At 46.1% G+C, this 20,623-nt stretch overlaps 1 protein-coding gene across 1 annotated transcript in view; it reads left to right on the top strand.

Moving 5' to 3' along the window:
- Positions 1-20,623, top strand: part of LOC143164717 (sodium/hydrogen exchanger 2-like) — a 29,176-nt gene extending 8,553 nt beyond the window's left edge. The window contains exons 5-13 of the mRNA XM_076347641.1: positions 3,141-3,337; positions 8,050-8,139; positions 10,185-10,255; positions 11,440-11,604; positions 12,298-12,412; positions 13,749-13,883; positions 16,764-16,769; positions 18,332-18,398; positions 20,451-20,623. Of these exons, the coding sequence (XP_076203756.1) occupies positions 3,141-3,337; positions 8,050-8,139; positions 10,185-10,255; positions 11,440-11,604; positions 12,298-12,412; positions 13,749-13,883; positions 16,764-16,769; positions 18,332-18,398; positions 20,451-20,587 (983 nt within the window). The 3' untranslated portion in view covers positions 20,588-20,623. The remainder of the gene's footprint in view (positions 1-3,140; positions 3,338-8,049; positions 8,140-10,184; positions 10,256-11,439; positions 11,605-12,297; positions 12,413-13,748; positions 13,884-16,763; positions 16,770-18,331; positions 18,399-20,450) is intronic.

Below are 20,623 nucleotides of genomic sequence, written 5' to 3'. Positions count from 1 at the left end.
GGCAGGACTGTGTCCAGATGGCTTTTGATTATCTCCGTGGACGGAGACCCTACAACCTCCCTGGGAAACCTACTGCAGTGTTTGACCAACCTCGCAGTAAAAAAAGTGACCAAGACTTAGCGATAACAAGAGGAAGAGAGCTATGCATGAAAATACTCTCCTGACAACTGTGGCTAAAGATGACCTTCTTGAGATCAGTTACGATGAAAACCTGAGTCCTGGTCCCAGAATACTCTGGGATCCCATTTTCATGCATTGTAAATGACCAGAAAAATAGACGCACTGTTTTACCATTGTGCCCAGCTGTACCTTGTGCTGATTTGGTGTTCGGAGAGGCCGATTCTCCATTGCCTCTTACACTGTGCAGTTCCTGTCACCTAAGTGAGCGCAGAGTGCCTACCTTCTCGTTTATGGGGATATTTTTATATATTTACTATATCTGCAAATATAACAGAGCACGCATTTTGGCAAAGAATTTGAGAGCTAAAAAACAGTCAACAGGATTCATGTTTACAAACCACCGAGTCAAACAGTGAACTCCAATTTGATAGACACTTCAAGAAATTGCTTAAATAGGATAGGCCATGATTAGCAAGACATAGCAGAATGGGTTGTATTAGCTGTTAATGCATGCCAAGGTTTGGTTTAATAACTGCACCATAAATGCGCTTGGAAACATGCTTATTAGTCAGTTGTGTGTACATTCAAATGTTTTTATTATGATTAAGTGGTTTTCTCTTAAATTATTTCTCAAATGAAAAAGTTTTGAGTAAGTTTGACTTTTTTTTAGTTAAAAAATTCTTCATTGCATGACATAAGGGACATAGTAACATTATAAAAGCACACCAAAAATCCTCTCGCTCTCTAAACACAGCTCTTCCGATTGCATTCTCAAATTATGCAGCACATTATTAGAGAAGGGCTCAGCGCTGCAGCCAGGAAAGAAAACCCTCTTTCCGTTCAAAATCCCCCTTGAATTAAATAAGAACACACAAACCAGGGCTGAAAATCGTCTTGCACATCTGACCCTGAATAGGGCGTCCCTGTTCTGCAGCACCTTGCTGGAGAGCCGTAGGCGTGCCGGGAGGACGCGAGCCGGGCAGGGTGCTGCACGAGGCCGGGCTGGGAAGCTCCTGCTGTGGAGGTGGTGGTTGAGGTTAGACCCCGACCTGCTCAGACCCCGACCTGCTCAGACCCCTCCAGCGGCTCTGGGCACGCTCAAGGCACAGATCCAGGAATGGGAGGCACCCACAGAGTTTGCTTGCAGGAATTGGGGGCTTTTGGGTTGACAGTGCTGGGGTTAGTGTACTCTGAGCTGTACTCTAGTCCTTTATTGGACCCTCCCAGTGCTCTTAAATGAGAAATGATTCTGCTGAAGCCTGGGGACTGGAATTACTTTGATATAAGAGAGATCATCTAAAAAGCAAAATACATTAATTGCATGACAGCATGAGTATTCTACTGTTATCCAAGCACTAGGGAGATTTCCTTCTGCTCTTTCTCAGGGTGTATCTCCAGAAGAAAATGTATTCCGCTCAAAATGATTAATTGTATGTCATCTCTTGGAGCAAACTGGCCTTGAATTAGTTTAGGGAATGCTAATAATAATTTATGACGAAGGATTAAATTAAGACAAAGGCCAGGATACCTGCTCAAGTAAATTTTGTTCCTTTAAACCATCGGCACTGCCTGAGCTTTACAGTAGCTGCAGATGTGATCTGAGGTATGCTTTATTTTATGTGTTTGTTTATTTTTTAAGTTACAAAGAACCTTGAAACCGAAGTACTTCACATCTGCTGGTACGGGCACCAGCTCCACGGAGCTCCAGAGATGGGGAAGGTGTCACAAGGTTCAGTTAATTGAGTTCCCTATTCCTGAACATCCCCAGCTTTTTGTTGTCTTCAAACCAGCCTGATGTGCAATCAGCGTTCAGATATTTTTTGGGGTGGGTGTGTGTGGGAAGATGTTTGATATGTACATTACAAGTGCACTATTCTTGAAGTTTATTTCTTTTACAAACACCCTTTAGAAAGGCAATAGTGATGTGGATCCAGCTAATTCCCAGCAACAGTCAATGACAGTCTGTGTCACCAGTTCTCAAAATGGCCATTAATTTTCAGGAAATAAGATGTTTATCGTATCCGTTGGTATTAAGATCACGGCTTACTGATTTAAGGCCTGGCTTTTTGTACCTTTCTGCATCTGTTTATGTATTTGCAAATGATTATAAATTGCATCAATTGCTGTCTCACCTTACGTAGTCTTAAATTCATACAGTATAAATCTTTGGGTGAAAGATTTGTGAAGAAACAACATCAAAACAGGCAGAATATAGCTACTTATCCAAGTTACTGCTTGGAAACTTTTGGAAATTGGAGGATAACTTGTGGCTAAACTGTTGCTGATGGTTTGCCTCGAGAGCATTTATAATGCAAGCAATTCAATCATTTGTCATCACCAATTAGAATAAATCAATTAATATTTCAATTCAGTTCTTGGAATCTGGCTCTGTATCATCATACGAGTAAAGTTTCGGCTGGCACGTGACCATAGAATCGCCCTAAAAACTTGAATTAACTGCCATCAAAATAAATGTGCTAATACATCCTATGTTGCCAATAGTTATTGGTTGTTCAGTATTTAGCTGATGCTTAACACCGAGTCGCCAGGTAAACGGTATGTTCTGGGCATCCGCGGTCATGGGAGCGGGATGACACTAAAACTCCCCCGCAGAGTTCAGAGCCCTTCTGAAGGAAACTCTGGTTTCCCAGCTGGACTGTGATAAGCCCAAGGCCGAGTTAAAAAAACAAGAGAATTTCCTGCAAGATGAGCCACCTAAAATTTTATAGTCATACAAACCCCCAGAACTGTGGCCAGTCAACAGTGTTTGTAATCCCCCAAATCAGAAATGTGTTGGGGATTACTTTTTATCTGGACAAATCAAATGCAAACCTGTTGGCCCAGGCTGGAAGAAAGGCCCTTCTCCAGTGGCATATTTGGAATATACCACCTTGGGCCCTGGCTAGTTCCTCGTGATTGGTGTTTACCAGTTCAGTGATGTTTTATTGTAAAATATATCATAAGATTATCTCATTGCTCTTTTTGTTTGATGTGCTCCTGTCTTCTTTCCTGCTTTTCAGGGGTTCTTGTGCTGACTTTCTTTGTGAACAGATTTCACGTGAACACCATCACCAGCAAAGACCAATTCATTATAGCGTACGGGGGACTCCGAGGAGCCATTTGTTTCTCTTTGGTTTTCTTGCTTCCTGACTTTCACAGAAAGAAGCTCTTCATTGCAGCAACAACTGTTGTCATCCTCTTCACCGTGTTCATACAGGTAAAAACAATCTCGGTGTCACCAGCAGGTGTAAAGAAGGAACATGATTTTTTTTTTTCCGGACAAATAACCAGTGCTAAACCATTAGATGAATACAAGGATTTACCAGTCATTAAAACTTTCCCTCCGTCGAGTGGTTAGGCATATAAAAACTTAAAATTATTACTGAAAGAGGCAGAAGGTGTGAGAATGTGTCACACGTTCGTGAGGTTGACTAGCAGTTGTTGACTTACAACATGGGCTGTGGCATTTCCCATGACAACTTGTCCCATCTTTGATCTGGTCCATCCGTATTGGGGTAGCAGCAGTGAAAATCGTGAAGAACGATGCTGGCATAGGTTTCCTCTCTGAAGTAGTGCTTTTACGTGTTTTATGTGAGAGCAAAGCCAACACAAATCAACCTCTACAGCTAGTTCGCTGTTTGAGCAAGAACCGCTTGTTACTGTAGGCCTTGTCATGAAATGAAATGCTACCTAGGCCGTGCAGTAATGAAGGTCAGCTTTCCTGATCCCAAAGGTGAGAAGATGGAAGATACTGGAGAGACTCCAAACCTGCTGAATGTGGGCAGCAAGAATTTTAAAAGAGGCTTATGGTTTGGTCGTCTCAGTTTTGGTAGTTCACAAGTGGGACAATTTAAAGGGACCTAATTTTGAAGGAGTCACTTCTTAACATTTTCTGAGGATGAGTTCCATTTTACTGGGGCATCCAACAGCTGAAGCAACAACAGTCATTAGTTGTTTATCAAAATATTTTGTATATATGTCTGAGATGTTTTCGCATTCATGCAGCAAAGCATCTGCGGTTATTTTATGATGATGCAGCAGGAAGGGGATTGCTTTAACTCCTCCACTGGAAAAAAAAAATTGGGTGTGTTACTTGTTATAAAAGCACAGAAAATCAGAAGCAAATAAAAAAGTCATAGCACATTTGATTTATTTGCCTCTCATTTTTCTTCTATAACTGATCCCTAAGCCCTGTTGTTACCCGCTTTCTCTTGCTGCCCTAGTGATTCTTGGGTTGTTTCCTACCCAGTGGGAAAGCTTCTGCAAGTGAGTGCAACCTGCCCACATCACGGGCTGGCTGTGGACGTGCTAACCCCCCGCTGCCAGGGTGGGAGAGGGAGGTGGACTCTCGTAGCACTGGTTGCCCTGAGATATTGGGTTTATTGTTTAAAGCACGAATGGACTATTGTTTTTTTTCTTTCTTTCTTTTTAAAGACTGATTTCTGCTGCGGGTGCTTTTGCAAAGCCCAATCCTATAGAAAAGCTGTAGGAGCATCTGCAGCTTGAGCTGCTCCTGGGGAGCATATGGGAGGTGTCACGTCTGACCCTTGCCTGCAGTTGCATAGCGGGCAAGGACCCAGGCTGGTCAGCCTGCAGCTGGGGCAGGGGCAGGACTTGGTGCTGGTATTGCTCTCCTTACTAATACGCTTTTATTTTTCACGGATTCTTTAATTAGCACCCCTCCAGGTGTGTGATGGAGAAAGGTTTTTCTCTCCCTTAGGCACAGGCTGAGGTTGTAAGGGGTTATCGCGCCTCAGGGCGCAGGGAAGCCCTGCTCGGGAGGAGCGGGCAGGCAGCAGCTCTCGGCATTGCTGTGACATCTAGTGGCAAAAACATTCCTGCAGCCTTCTGTGGGATGAAGCTTTTGGATGTGTCTCCCTGCTCTTCTCCGCCCAGCAGCAAGTCTGTAAGGGCGAGGCCCCTTTCGGGGTTTCTCTGAAATGCACCTTTTAGTTCACCTGGAAAACGCTGTCATACTTGAAGGAGGATGTGGTGGAAAAATTGGGGTCATCTGGTCCCAAAGTGAGCAAGGCTGATGTCTACCTGGTGTGCCCTATCCCAAAAAGTTAAGAGTGGGTCTCCATAGGGCTGAAGCAAGTGGGAATGGGGGTCTGGGAAAGACGCCGTGCAGAAAAGCTCCCCGGGAGCTCCTGCTCAAGCGCATGAGGTCGACACAGAGCTGCTGACCCGGGGCTGCACTCCTCCTGCCCTCGGATGAAGGGAACAGAGCAGCTGCCGGGGCTTTGGGAGATGGTGGGTCACGGTGACAGCTGCCCCATGGCTGAGCGTCACCCCGGGAGAGCAAATTCCTTCCACTTGGCCTCCCTGAACCCCTCAGGTGTGAGTGTTGGGTATTTAGGCAACGTGGAGGGTTGGGGTTGACTCTCTGCTTCCCCATGTCCACCTAATCCACATCATGTGCTGAAAAAATGGTCAACGAGTGTGACGTGCCGATGGGCTCGGAGCTGAGACCCGCGGGGCAGCTGGACCGGGTGCAGTTTTCAGGCTGAAAGGAGAGAGCAGGGGCAAGGGTGGGGGGAGCGTACTTAGGTGGAGGTTGACAAGTTTTAAGATGCAAATGTGGGTCAGAAATTGAAAAGATACGGTCACTAGGCACGTCCGCTCATGCAGAGACGCTCTTGAGTCTCAGACAAAGGTTGTTCTAAGGCAGCAGCTCCATTCTGCCAAGGCTTCGGAAAATCCTTCCCAGGACCGGGAAAAGGGCTTTTGTGTAACCTCAAAGCTCAACTGGTGATGTCATCTCCATGCGAAAGGGTGAGAGTTAAACAGGGTCCCCCGTGGGTACGTGTCGGCGGGGCGACCCCTTGACCTTCAGCCATTCAGCGGGAACATAGCATCTATAAAGACAGACTTTGCTCAGGCTCCAGATACCTGCAGCATTGTGTAGCTGAGGCCACCACGAGAACGGGGCGGGGGGGGGGAATAAACTTGCTTAGAAGCTGAACCAGAAAGATATTGCTGTAGCTCAGCACAGAAAACATAGGTAAATATAACAGAAGCAGGTATTAAGATGAACCTTCAGAAACCGGGGTTTGCAAATGAGTCCTACAGCTTCTGAAGTCTGTGGCACTGCTGCCAGCCACATCGGCGGATGCAGGATTGAAGAGTGAATATCTTTAATATCCCAGCATCTTTCACAGTGCGTGTCACTTTAGGTGGAAAGGACAAGTGAAATAGTGACTACAAAACAACTTCTGTGGATAGTGGACTCTGTTGCTGTTGTTATTTTGTGCAATAAGTTTTCTTTACATTCATAGTGATATCGATACAGACTTGGCGGGGTGTGTCTGTGTTAAGATAAGACAGAAACTAGGGGAGAGATGATTTGGGCCCTTTTAAGCTGGTGAAGGCCAGCAAGGCATCTTGTCGGGGCACAAACCCACTTCATTTTCTTGGAAATCCTGACCACGCTGTCTGAAAAGCCTCATGCTCCACAGGCTAATGACCAACGTGTAAGCGGTTGGGCTTGTCCATACATGGGTCTGTCAGCGCATTACGCAACCCGGGAAACTCATCTGTTTTGGCCTAACTCAGTTACATAAGGCTCTTCCCACAACAAGCCCCGTTAATAATTTTGAGAAGGTTGACTGAGCAATTGCCAAGTCCTCAGCGCTTCCAGGCAGGCCTGGATATGCGCCACGTAGACCAGAAAGTCCTCCAAGGAGCTGTGGGCTTGTCTGGAATGTCACAAAAAGCCCTCATTGTTCTGCCTTTCAGTGCAGTTTAAAAATGAAATACCATGTTCTCCATTTGAAGTTCAGCCTGTTGGCCTCTGACCTCTTCCATGAAATTGTTAGCAAATATAATAATTGTGAAGAGGGGTTTGTTGTTGTTGTTGTTTGCTGCCTACGCTCACCCATTGGCTACTGGATCGCCGGCAGTAGAAAAACTTTGTGTGAGCCGTGATAGAGCTGTCGGCATTGGGTGATGCACTTCGGATGAGTTATCCCCGGTGGGTGGAGGAGCATCACAGGGGACCTACAGGTGTGTTGTGAAATGACATGTGGCCTGAAATGACACGTGGGATTCCCATGATGCTCCCAAGGTCAGGAAGGGCCAAAGGAATACAAGCGTTTCTAAAGTTGGGAGTCCTGGTCACAAAACTCCAAAATGCCAATTTAAAATGAAAACAAATGCAACTGATTATCCAGTGAAGGCAAAAGACCAAATTGCATAGTCTCTGCTTAGTTTTTGTAATATCTGTTATTTCTGAATTTGTGAGTTTTATGTTGTTTATTTTGAATAGCGATGCATTTTTTATTGCTATTAGCTATTAAAATGACACATTAATTGTTTCTGCAATTAAAAATGTGTTCAACTCTCCTCCGTGCCAGCATTTGTGACATTCAGAAGTCATAAACATCAACTACTCCATCATTTTTGCTGTAAACATGTCCTAGAAAAGTCACTTCATACCGAAGCCAGACTGAGAAACGCACCACAGCAGCATTTCTGAAGTTCTCTCACAAGGCTTAAAGGACATTAAAACTCTTCCCTTGACCCTTCCCACCAGGTGGATACTTTGATTAGTAAACTTAGCCACCGGCTAGCCATTGAAGATCGTTGGAGTAATGATCTGTGACACATAATACTTAAAAAGTTAGCAGACAAATGCTGGCGGAGGCTGCGCGCTGTGAAGTCTCAAGGACTATTATCGTTTCAGGCATTTGAACTTTGAACGTTTCAAGCCCCTTTCCATCTGGTAGGCTACAAGCAATAGCAAACCACAGGCTCGACCTTGAAGTTATTGGTTGACTTTTTGTCGTCTTTGAGATGCCAGATGAGGAGAGCGGAGCATTTCTCCTCTCTGCCTACCCCCGTCCTGAAGCCTGTATGTGAGCTCCTGCTGACACTAAGAACGCTTGATGTGAAGAAAGGCTGATTTTTGTGTTTGTGGTTATGCTGCAGGGAATGACCATCCGTCCTCTCGTTGACTTGTTGGCCGTCAAGAGGGAAAGAGAGAGTGCTCCCACAGTGGGAGAGCAGATCCATATTCGGGTAAGTGATGCATCCATCAACACGTGGCCAGAGCTTTCCAATATGCTTTGCTGATAGCGAGATGGTCCTGAAATGTGGTGTGCCTCCAGGGACTCTACAGATCTGCAGTTTTACCTGAATCCTCTGCAGGTTAGTCCCTTTCCAGGTTTGAAGTCCTATGCAGCTTCCTAACCATGTGTTATTATTTGCATTGGAATAGCAGCCAGTGACTCAGGCTGGTGTTGCATTAGGTGGTGCACAAACGTGACAGGAAAAGATAATCGCTCGCCCAAAAGTTTATACTCGAACCTAACGCCAACTTTTCTGCTTCTCTGAAAAGAGTGAAAGAAAGAAAATGGGACTTGGTTGCTTTCAGGGTTGGGATCTTCCATGTGTTCACCAGTCACTTCACCACCATCGGTTTGGATATCTTTGCAAAAAAATTTAGAAAAGGGAGGGTGAGGAAAACGCTGTATTGGAAGGAACCACTGAAGTCACCGTAACCCAAAGGTGGAATTTAGTTCACCTTCCTCTCGCCATCCGAACGTTGGCCTTTCTAGTTATGGAGGACTTCTCCAGAGAGTGGGTCAACTCCATGAGAAAGCAAGGTCCTCCACACACCTAGCTGAGGCTTTGCATTGCTGGAGGGAAGCTCAGCTGGATTCCACCGCAGTGCTGTTGGTGCTCTGAGGAACAAATCAGAGAGGCTTTGCACCAGGTCTCCTTCAGTCTGAGACTTACAACCTGACAGGGAGCCGTGGCCTGGGATTTTTAATGCGGTGGTACCCTGCATCCAGCGTAAAATAACGTTTCTGAATCTAATTGTTTATGCCCATTCACATTTCTGTAGGTATGGCTCCTTCAGGAATGTTTTTGTCTTCTTTTTGGGTAGCTAGAAATAAAGACATTAGGTCTGAGGACGTTTATAAAAACTGTTTGGCATCCTCGCAATTAGGTTGTATTACAGGGCTTTGTCTGAGGTTAACAGAACAGTTTCCTACCATGAACAGCGAATACTTTCTTCTTTTGTTAGTGTGCGAATAGTAAATCGTCTCTGGAAATGTGTTTATTAGGAAACGTGAGCTGAAAATGGCTGTGTACCAATTAAGTTAAGCAGAGAAGGTAACAATGCAGGCAGTTGGAAACCAGGCATGCAGAAGCAGCTTTCATCCTCAAATTTATTTCTCCGTCCGGATAGTCGGGACATTCTTGCTCTCAAGAGCGATGATCAGTGCGGGGGTCGTTTGTCGGATCCTCAGACCGTGTACCAGGTCCTAACCCTGTACCAGGCTGCAGGGCTGAGTGAACCGCTCTGAAACTTTTCTGTTTCTGACCCCATGAAAAAAATATATTTTTTTTTAAATTAGAGCTGGAGGAAGCTCCAGGGACATCGGTACCTGAGTGCGGAGGGGCATTGACTGTGGTAGAGCAGAGGCCTCTCCCAGTTGAGAGATGCCAGTAAGAGGGAAAACAGTTTGGGAAATTCCAGAGATTTAACTTCTAGGTGGAAAAATCTACCTGTCTGGGATTTTTAATATCATTTTAAACAATAATAATGTGTTTGTATAAGGCACGATATGGCCAATGATTTCATTTAGTGGAAGTGTCTGGAGGAAGGCAGTATTTATTATTCAAGCTGAAGTAGCATTTGTGTGTTACCTACATCTATATCCTGAAGATACTGATCTCCTGAGACAAATTGTCCTCAAAAACCTCAATATGAGCATTTCCTGCTTATCAAGGCCCAATATGCGGGACATGGAAGCCATCACCCATCCTGTACGTACCATAAAGAGCAGATCCACATCCCTCAGCGATTATTCTTTGCTCGCACAGACCTGAAAGCAAGCAGCCAAACCACTTATTGTACTCCAGAACCGAGGGACATGCGTGGATGACTGGACGGGGAATTAGCCCGACATCCCCTCTTCTTGTTTACCAGCGCTGTGTACCGAGCTGAAAGCATCCCCCCGTTTTGTCTGCTGGCTTTTGATGTTTGCTGACTGAGTTCATCATGTATGCAACACATGCAACCGGTGTATAGCAAAATCCTCTCTTCTGTTTAGTTCTTGGATCATTTGCTGGCTGGCATTGAAGATATATCTGGACACTGGGGACAGTATTACTGGAAAGACAAGTAAGGATTTGCCAAAATACAACTGTGTACATGTCTAGAAAAGAATGAGGCTGGTTTCTATCCCCTAAGTTTCCACTGTGGGCAGCCGAGCCTTGTTCATCCTTGTGGCACAACCCAGGTGGCAAAGGGGCAGCTTTTCCTTGTCCGAGGTGAGACCGGGTTCTCGGGGCGCTTCCCCACTTGCAGATCACATATCCTGCTTCACCCTAAAAAGACTCCTTTCTCCTCTCCTATTGTGTTTGTCCCTTCTTGCCCAAAGAAATCTGCTGGAAAATGAAAGGGCCGTGCCAGCACAACACACAGCTCGTGTGGCTTCAGCCTGTCCCTGCCTGCAGCGGCGCGGCCCGTGCCCTCCTGCCTGTCCGGCCGTGCGGGAGCTGAGGACCCCAACCCAGTGTGTGCACAATTAACAGTACAAATATGAGCTTGCAGCACTTGGAGGGGCAACTGCTTGTTGTGGACTGACAAATTATTGAGGATCGCTACAGAAATCTGAGGCAAAGTGCTCAATTTTCATTAGGTTCTGGTAGATTGTACGCATAGGAGATTTTTTTTTTTTAAATACAAATAACATAAAATATGGCAATCTACCACGTTTAATTCCTTGGCTGTGCAGACGCAGATGCAGCTAACTTCATGGTAGCTGATAAATGCAGCTGGTGGGGATTTTCTTAGGAATGCCAGTGCTTGGAAGTGCCACTAGAGGGTATGGGAATTGCTGCTGCTGAGCAGTGTCCGGGCTTGTGCTTGGCTATTGTTAGCTGTACACAAACTTGAGCGTCATTGTTCGATGCTGGTTAGATCTTTCCCAACGGCTGCGCCGCATATGAGCGGAAAGCAAGAGGAAATGGCTCAAGAGGGAATCTGGAATCGTTTAAATCTGTTGCGTCCCTTGGGGCTACTGCATGTACTTGTAGCACTTATAGTGGAGTTCATGATAAATCTGGCACTTTGGGGAGTTTTTACTGTATTTGGCAAAGTTTTAATATCTTAGCTCATGTACTGTAGTGCAGAAATAATTAGGGACTGACCTCTGGGACTATTGGTTTCTGGAAAAAAAGTAATGGAATATAATGGAATATGGGGCATTCGCGGACTATGAACCTGCTGGCTTGCTCAGGTCCATTTAGGTGCTGGGGAGCCATGGGAGGAGGCTAAGCCCGTCTTGTTTTGTTCTCAAACAGATTAGAATATTTCAACAGCAAATACCTGCAGAAGATCCTGCTTCGAGAATACGACCAGCCAAAATCAAGTATCGTGCTTCTCTATGAAAAGCTGGAGCGGAAACATGCCATTGAGCTGGCAGAAGCAGGGCAGCTGGGTCATGCACCGTCTCACCCATCCTTGCTGTAAGTGCTCCCCCGCAGTCGTGCCCTGTCCCTCACTCCTCCCAACCCTCCCGCCGGAGGGAACAGTTGTGAAAAGCTTTTGCAAACTTCTCTGCCTCCTCTGCTCTTCCCTGCTGGGCTACCCCATGGGAAGGAGCGGCATAGCTTAGACAAATGCAGAGTAAACACTGTTTAAAGATTAGTAGGTGGGTATTAAAAATGATCAGGTGGATCAGCAATCTGCTGGCACTGGTGAACATGGCTTCTGATCTTGTACATGGAGGCTCACCCGTATCCCCCCCCGAGTTACCCAGAAATGGTGCTCTGAGGAACAGGCGCTTGCACCGTTTTTTGATGGCTTTGCACCATTACGCGTCCTGAAGAAACTAACAGCGAGAATGAGCATCGGCTGAGACAGCAGGGTCAAATATTTGCCTGTCAGAACGGCTGTCTCATCTCTCACAGACGTTTCTGCTCTGCCACAGCTCCCCACGGCTCTGTTATCCGCTTAACCGGGGAGCACGTGGATGGCACGGCTCTGATGCAAATACCAAATGCCCCTTCTGCAGTGAGCTCCATCTGCAAGGATTAGCTGTGGGTCGTGATCGCTGGTGGTGGGCTCCGAAAGGGCTGCTGTGAACACTGGGCTTTGGGGATGCGCTGGTGGTGCTGCTATGCATCTTCTGAAATAAGGCGGTCCGGTTTTCTTTGCAGCAACAACAACAGGACTGCCATAACAGACAAAAAATTGGAGGATACTCTGAATCCGGATGTCCTGGAAAATATACAGGAAATATTGGCAAGGAACCTGTACCGAATAAGGAGAACGGTATAACTCTTCTCTCCATCTGTATTTTAGATGTCCAATAACAAAAGTTATCTCAGTTATCCTAACAGCCTGAGCAGATGTTATGAATATTTACATAATTACTAATGATGTCTCTTTGTGAGCAGAGAATAGTTGGCTGTGTGAAGCCAGATCCAGTTTCCAAGTCAGTGGCACATTTCTGTTTGCAGCATGACAGCTTTTGAAAGGTTCACCCAGTCAGCCTATAATTTCATGAAGTATTTTAGGCATCAGTACCCAGAACCAGAAAGGAGAAAGGAGGAGCGCGTGGATCTTCAGGCATCAGGTTAGCAGATCCAGCAGTTGCAACAGCTCCTGGTTACCTACAGGGCAGAGCAGGGACGGGGTTATCCTCACCTTGCGTTTTTTCCCATAGAAGAGAGCACAGCCAGTGAGCTGCGAGTGAGAATTAATCTGCAGAGGTTTTAAAGCCGCTCGGCAGTTTTGCCATGAAACTGGTACAACTGGTAAATAGCATAGAAACCGCTTGCTGTTTACAGAATAACTGATGAATAATCTGAGGTTTTACACAGCACCTAGGACTGTGCATTGTAATTGCTGTTCACGTGGTGATACATGGAGCCTTATCCTTAAAATCCACCTAAGCCTTTGTTTTACGGATTACGCACGGAATACTGAGTCCTTGGGGATGCGGCTGGTGTGGGCAGCTCGGCACAGAGGGATCAACCACCCCCTCCTGTCCCCTTGCTGAGCTGAGAGAAGCAACTAGATAAGGCTGGGAGGAAATCCATAGAAATGGTGAATGGGATGAAGATGAAGGCATACCTCCTGTTTGCACTTATTCCTGCCTAAATCCAGCCTCATCTCTTGTAGCGACAAGAGTTATCCCAACTCCCACTGATGTTAGTGGGAGATTGAACTTTGGTTTACAGCTTTTGAAGCAGGATTTATGGTTCCTGTTGACTGCATGATTTATATACGAAGGTGGGGCTGATATAAAATATTGGAGGGCTGGGCAGAGGCACTGAGGCTGAAGACACCTTGAACAGAGTAGTTGCACTAGGTTGGTGTGTCACCTGGACTAATGGAGATGCATCTCAGTCTTGTCATTCAGTGATCGCTCGGGCAATTTTGCATAAAGAAGCAGAGTTTGGAGTCCCACCTTCCTCCTTTGGCTCTCTGCCTCCATCCCCGCCTCTCATACTTGGGTGGATCAGTTTATCCCCATAACTAGGCAGGATGGTTACGGGGGGGGTTGAAGGACCCTGGAAGACGTAGGCACTAGTGAAGGGATGCTGCTGCGGAGGGGGAGGGATGGTCCCACCTTCAACAGCGGTCTCTCTGGTGCAACGTGCAGGGGCCGGCGTACAACAGGCACACCCTTCCCGGAGAGGCCGAGCCCGTGGAGCATGCCAAGGAGATCCTGATCCTCCGGCACAAGAGCCTGCGGATGGCAGTGAGCGGAGGTGACACGGCCAGCTCCAGGAAGGAGGTAAGAGGGAGCGGGGAAGGCTCGGACCTGCAGAGCCCGTGCACGGGCTGCTTTCCCCATGCAGGTATAACAAGCGCTAGGAATAGTGCTGTTTATTGCTGGTGGTATTTCCTTTTAAAGACAAATCCTGTCGCCTTAAAAAAAAAAAAAAAAGTGTCTCTCAATCCTAAATTGCATTCCAAGGAGTAGGAAATACCGAGGGGGAAAAAAAACCCCAACCCAACTCCTGACAAACAAATGAGCCATCTTGGGTGCAGCGCTGTTCAGTGCTTTGTGAACACAGGCTTCCATCCATGCTAGGAAAGTTATTTACTGAGCAAATGTTATTAATTGGGCTTCACTCTGTAGATTCAGAGGTCTGTTTTTCCCATGTTTTTCTTTTCTGGGAGATTTCGTTGAAGGCAGGAATTTGGTACATGCATTGTCAGTGCTCCAGATGGACTGTAAATATTTGAAACTGTTCGGTGTTTCTTCCGCCCCCCCCCCAACTCTTTTGAAAGGACAGAAACATCATTGTGAGCTTTCCTATTTATTCTGGAGGTGAGTTTTTGTTTTTAAAAGCAGCTACAGTTCTGGGCAGACTTGAAGAAAGTAAAATAGAGGGAAGTGTTGCATACTGGATTCCTGGGAGAAGCACTTTAAGTCCAAATTTACTGCTGACACGGCTCCACATCAGTTCATGTTCTGAATTAGAGGAGAAACAAGGTAAATACAATGTCTGGGGCTGGTGAAGACTTTTGCTGACTTCTTTGGAAATCAATGAGAGAAGCTGGGCAAACGTTTCTCCATGGAAAGACAAAATGGTCCAGGAATGGTGCCCGAGGAGCAGGCTTGGTCTTTTCAATTCCTCCCATCCTCTGTAACTCTTACTCTAGAGGAAAAGCAATGAAGCCCCCCCCCTCCCCCCGTATTTTGCTCCCAAACCCCCAGGTCAGCAGCAGTAACTGCTGAGCCATCTCTAAATTTCACCCACTTCTCTGAATCTTAGGATTTGATGGCTCGAGCTACAGCAGTGTCCAAGTGCAGACTGCGGTCTCTAATCTGGGCAGCGAGACTCCATCACCGAGAACAGAATGACCTTTTAAAAAGAAATAATTTATCTTTATTTAGATAGTAATTTTCCACGACAGCACAAGAACTCAGGACTGCCGCAGGCTTTCTTCCACTCTCATTTCTTTGTACAAATGCCAGTCACTGAAGAGCCCACCGAGAATGGCAGTAACGCACCAAATGGTGCTGCTTCTCAGCCCTCCATTCACAGAAAGGTGTTCCGGCTCTTGCAAACAACTTAAAAGATTTAATTTGATCATTTACATGCTGATTGGTACTTACAATTCAAAATAGATAGGCAAGAACATGGCATGTTCCTGTAGAACATTTGGCATAATTAAACTTCAAAAGAACAACATCAAACTAGGGCTGATTTTGAGCATGACGTTACGTACTTTAAGGACATTTGATCGTTAACCCTTGTGCTCCTGCTTTCCCCTTCTCTGCTGCTCCCATTAGGTACTGTGGTGCCTTTGGTAGGAGATTTAGCGCCTTTGGGAAGACCGTCTCTCCTGTTACTTTGAATGCTTACAGCTGGCCTTTCAGAGGACAGAATATTTTGGGGGGAGTTGCAAAAGCAGTAGAATTCACTCTGTCTCTATACTGACTCATGGATGGTGGCTAACGCCCTATGGGGTTGGCAAATGCTCCTATGGATTATGCAAAATGCCAATTTGATGCTTAATACTGCTGTCTCGTAGGAGTCATTTGTTGGTGCTAATTACACCTCTTTACAGCAGCTACCTTTGCTTTGTGCCAGTCTAAGTGAAGCAGATGTAAATACCGCGAGCTGATTCCAGTGACATCTTTAAGGGTGACTCTAAGCCCAAGAAGCATCCCTCTGCACCCAAAAGGAAAAATCAGGCGTGCTTTGTGTGATCAGCAGCTTATCTGCTAATGTTTTAGAATAGCTGCCTCATTTTACTGCGAATAGAAATAAGGCGATACCCAAAAGTGATGGGATAATGTTCTACAAGAGCCCTGGAATATTAACACGAGGTGGGAGGGTGGGTGAACGCTGTTACTTCATGCTGTAGGAGGACAGATTGCAGAATTTGTCAGCAGAAAGAAGGAACACTGTGCTAAAAAGTAGATTTCAGCCCATTAAAAGCAGCTCAATATTTTAAAATTTTGGGAAAAAATTAAGCCACTCGGATTTAGTTTCATACCAAGTTGACAAGCAAATGGCATTTTCCTGTTTAAAAAAGAGATGAATGAAAACATATAGCTAGTTAGTGTTTGAGAGTTTCTAATTGTCAGATACCCTTCCCTTTGGGACTACAAAGGATGGAGTTTGGCCTTACAGGTTTTGAGTCAGCAAGAAAAAACTAGCGACTCTCATGCCACAGATTTTTTCTATTCTGCATTTCACCACGAGATGGAAGCATTACAACTGTGTTTGCAAACCCAACTGGCAATCAAGGAACTGTGAAACAAACTTCAAGCAAAGGGCTGCTGGAAACCCTCTGGCGCTGGTGAAACGCCTGCACGTCTTCCATTGCCAGTCTATTTGAAAAAAGTTTTGGCGATACATTGAACCAGTTAGGTGTTATGAGCTGAGTGAATAATTAAAAAATCCCTTTGGTTCAGTAGAAACACTGCTTTTTCTGCTCGCTGGCTGTCTGCATATATATTTTTCTTTTTCAGTGACGTTGCTTAGTCCTTTGCTATTAAAATATGAAGCTGTTGTAGCTCAGTTAAATTCATCTCATAATACATTAGGTGCTGGTTGGTCTTTTCCCCCTGTATCAGTCACCACAAAAATAAGGTATGTATAGAAGAGCACCTTTCTATAGGTCTCTGGCTCCACCAGGCTGGGGAAGAGCCAAGAGTGAAGTTCATCTTGCCTGATGGACAATCCATCTCCTTCCACAGTCGGTGCGGAGAAACCAGTGCCCTTGCCAGGACAGGCGCCAGTCCGTGGCCAACACCTGGCTTCAGCCAGGACGAATCGCCTCTTCTCTCTAACCTGGGTGGCTTTAGGTGCCTTGGGGTCTACTGCACTTTAGGTGTCTACCTTTGCTTTTGCAGTAGTGAGAGATGACTCTTAGGCTGCGTTAGAAGCCCCTGCCAAGGAGAGGCTGGAGGGTGACTAGGGAAGGCAGAGAGAAGAAGGAAGAAAAGAACAATCCTCATCCCTCCCAAGCCAACGGTGCAGGTTAAATGATTTACACCAGGCAGAAAAACCTTGGCAAGACTACGAGGTGACTTCGGATCTGAATCATAGCCCAGAGGATTAACTCCAAGACTATCTATTTCCAGCAGAAAGTTTGCCTTCCTCCGCCTGAGGACAAAATTCCTGCCGAAGGCTGCTGCTTCCTGGAGCTGTGCATCATGCTGGCTCTGAACGCTGTCCGGATTTTGGGCTTGCCTTATTTTAGGCAAGGATCCAACACAGAGTACCCTGGCAGGGCGGTTTCTGAGACCCAGGATAGCTTTTATTTACCACTGAGCACCCAGAAAATCCTTGCACCTGTAGCCAGGCAACTTCGTCCTCTTTTCTTCTGCCAAAACATGAGTACACTCCCCCAGAAGGAGCTTATTTGGAGCTGCCTGTAAGCCATGTGCGTAAATGACATACTGCCTTTGGTAATTATGTCGGAGCCCTTTCATGGAGCATGCTCTGAGAATTGTTAAATGCCCCTGGGAATGGCTTTCCAGGGAGCCGGGCGCTGCTGCTGGAGCCGAGAAGGCATTGTTATTAAAATGGTCAATAAAAGTGTGAACAAGGGATGGAGGGCATCAGTCCTCGTTAGGGGAGGGAGGAGAACGAACCGAAACAAAACAGAAAACCAGGCTGGGAGGTGTCCAGAGTTATTTTGGCAGTCTGGGTTTCTGGACCGCGGTGCCAAATCACAGCTGCGTAAGAGACTTATTCCCAGTTTACAGAAGCACCGAACAATTCAGGCAGCATTGTGCTACCTGATTTTTATTTTTTTTTCTTTTCCCTGAAGGGTGGAGATTAGCACTGGAGTGAAAGGACAGGGAACTCGTTAGTGCAAGCTCGTTACCTGCCTCCTTGGCCTGCAGCCAAGGTGGGGAAACAGCCAAGGTGAGAAATGTCCCTGTCCTGGGGATGGGCTTTGCCTCCCGCGCTCGCCTGCCCAGTCCTCTCCGCTCCAGGGCTGCTCCTTCCCATCCTATCTGCCAAATCACTCCTGGAGAGCTCAGACCTCTTCCACCAACTCGAAAGAAATCAGCCTCTGTAAATATTTCCTGCCATCTATTCGGTCTATTTTTAGCAATAGTTCTTTTTGTTTTTCTTGGCAAAAGTAAAACAAATGGAAACGGAGTCCTTGGGGATTGCAAATGGCTTGTTTATGAAGCCGGAGTGTCATTAACAGACTTGCTAGCAATCTTCATAAATGCATTAAAGTACTTTTCTTCCTTAATCACAGAAGGATGACTCCTACTCGGCGCAGGGCGACTCCAGCACGCAGCACAAGCTGTGCCGCTCCCTCACCGGTAAGCTGGGGTGCTGGTGGGTGCCGGCGGTGATTACCTTCCTCCCCCGCTCACCCTGCCCCGTCCCCGTGGGATGGCCCAGCAGGTGACAGGGAGGATGTGCTGAGGTCCATGGCACGTCCATTGCAGGGCTGGGATCTGGGAGACAGCCAAGGCAAAGCCTCCTGCCCTCCCTACCTCGCTGCAGGCAGCAGCGGGAAGAGCTGGGCTGTATGTTGCAGGCTGGTGGCTGCAGGCAGGGCGGCAGGGGCATCGCTCCGGACGGGGGGACAAAGTAGGGCTCCTTAGATGAGCATCATGAGTGAGCGAGCAGAGCCGAGAGCCTTCCCAGCCCCAGTGCCCCATCTCAGCCCCACCTGAGACAAGATTCAGCGTGCGCTGGGATGAGCTGCTGGCAGCGAAGGTGCTCCAGGCAGCTACTCGGGGGCGGGCAGCGGTGCTGGGAACCATAGCAGTGAGAAGTGTGTCCCAGTCCAGGTGTTCGACCTCCTTATTACCGGTGTGCTGCAAGGGGGCGCGCGAATTTACACAGAGTTTTCTTGTCTCCCATGTCCAGCCAGGCAAGCATTTGAAACTGGTACCGTTCTTCATATTCCACCAAGCACTACGGCGCTTGGCAGTAATTGCAGATCATTCTGTCTATGGTGACACTAATGCACAAACTAAAACCTTATAAAAATGAATGATACTTCAAAACATGAAGTTTGTGCCCAAATGCTTTCTAAAAATTAAGATGATTTATTTTTTTTTGCTTGCTAAGTATTATTAAAATGCATTTCGAGTGCCCCATTAGCATCACCGTCTGTTTTGAATATCTGTTACAGAAAGATCAGTGGCTCAAGACCTCGTGTTTTCATAAGCCCAAGCTGAGTTTTTAGATAACTGAAAACTTAGTTTTCACGCTTAAAAAAAATGGTTTAATATCAATGAAGCCTCACACAAAATATGGCTGGTCAAAACTGTAGACAGAGTCATTTTAGCCTCTGAACCACAATGAGATGTTCAGTGGGAAACTGAGCACTGAATTTTTACAATACTCGGCACACCACCTTTCAGCACAATTTCCTCTGTAAAAGTGATTATTGAAAAGTTTCAGTGGTTGTTGAAAATAACAAAACAATAGTGTTGCCTCCCAGTATGGGCTGAGATAAGTTAAGGGGCTGGGTCTAACATTAACGTACAGAATATTTCTTTATTACATAGGTACTGGAAAAATATTTAAGAAGCAAGAAAGTTTCAATCTTTTTGTGTCCTTCTATTTCTAACGTTTTCTTCCTTTGTAATTTTCTTTAAACAATTAATAAAAACTTGCTAAATAAAGAGCTGTAGAATAGCTAACGCTTTCTCTGCACAGAGGTATTTTACTACAGGTTTGTAAGAGTAGATGGGAGGGGCACAATTGTGTGGCATTCGTGTGTTCATAACGTGGACATCTGCTGGGGATGTAGCTATTTTAATCCACAGTTTATTATAAATGTTTAAACTATGTTCTTCCTGAAGAAAAACATGACTGTAAGCAGAGCAAAGTGATAAAAAACAGTGTTTCTGGGTGGGGTTTTTTTTCCCCCAGGGAAAATGTGAGCACAATGGCCCCCGACATACCCTGGTGACAGGGCTGAAGGAGGCTGTAACGCTTCCGTCGTGATTGCATGTGCATCCCCCCAAAAAAATCACTTAATGTGGCAACGTGAAATTACAGGTGCTCCAGCAGGACACCTGCATCTTGAAAAGCTGTTTTAAGGTAGTCACTGATACAAATTTTTGTTCCACAGTTTGCTGGTGGGGACTGACAAAAGAATGATGATATTGATCCAGATACATAACATATTTCAAAGTACAAAATAGGGTTTAAATTGTCTTTTTTTTTTTTTTCTTCCATTGAAACACTGATCTTTGTCCTCTGTTTTATAATTGAGAAGTGATCCTTGCAGTGGAATAGCTCATCCCCAATGAGCAAACGGCCACCTCGGTAGCTCTCGGTATTTCTTCATTCCTGTTGCCCCACAAAGGAGAGCATTTCTCATACAAGTTGGTGTTTTTCTCTTCCCGCAGTGGGGAACGCGGAAAAGGTTCGGGAAGCGAAACAGAACCGGTCGCAGTTGGTGTGTGCCATCCCACCGCCGCAGCCCAGCGGTACGGCCTGGGGTGAGAAGAAGGAAATGGAGGAAGACCTGACTTTGGAGATGTAAAAGCACAAGCGATGCCGCTGGCTTCCCGTGCGGGAT

Source organism: Aptenodytes patagonicus, chromosome 9 (genome assembly GCF_965638725.1).
Source record: "Aptenodytes patagonicus chromosome 9, bAptPat1.pri.cur, whole genome shotgun sequence".
Lineage (NCBI taxonomy): Eukaryota > Metazoa > Chordata > Aves > Sphenisciformes > Spheniscidae > Aptenodytes > Aptenodytes patagonicus.
Note: the sequence above shows the minus strand (reverse complement) of the source record. Positions and strands in the feature narration are given on the sequence as shown.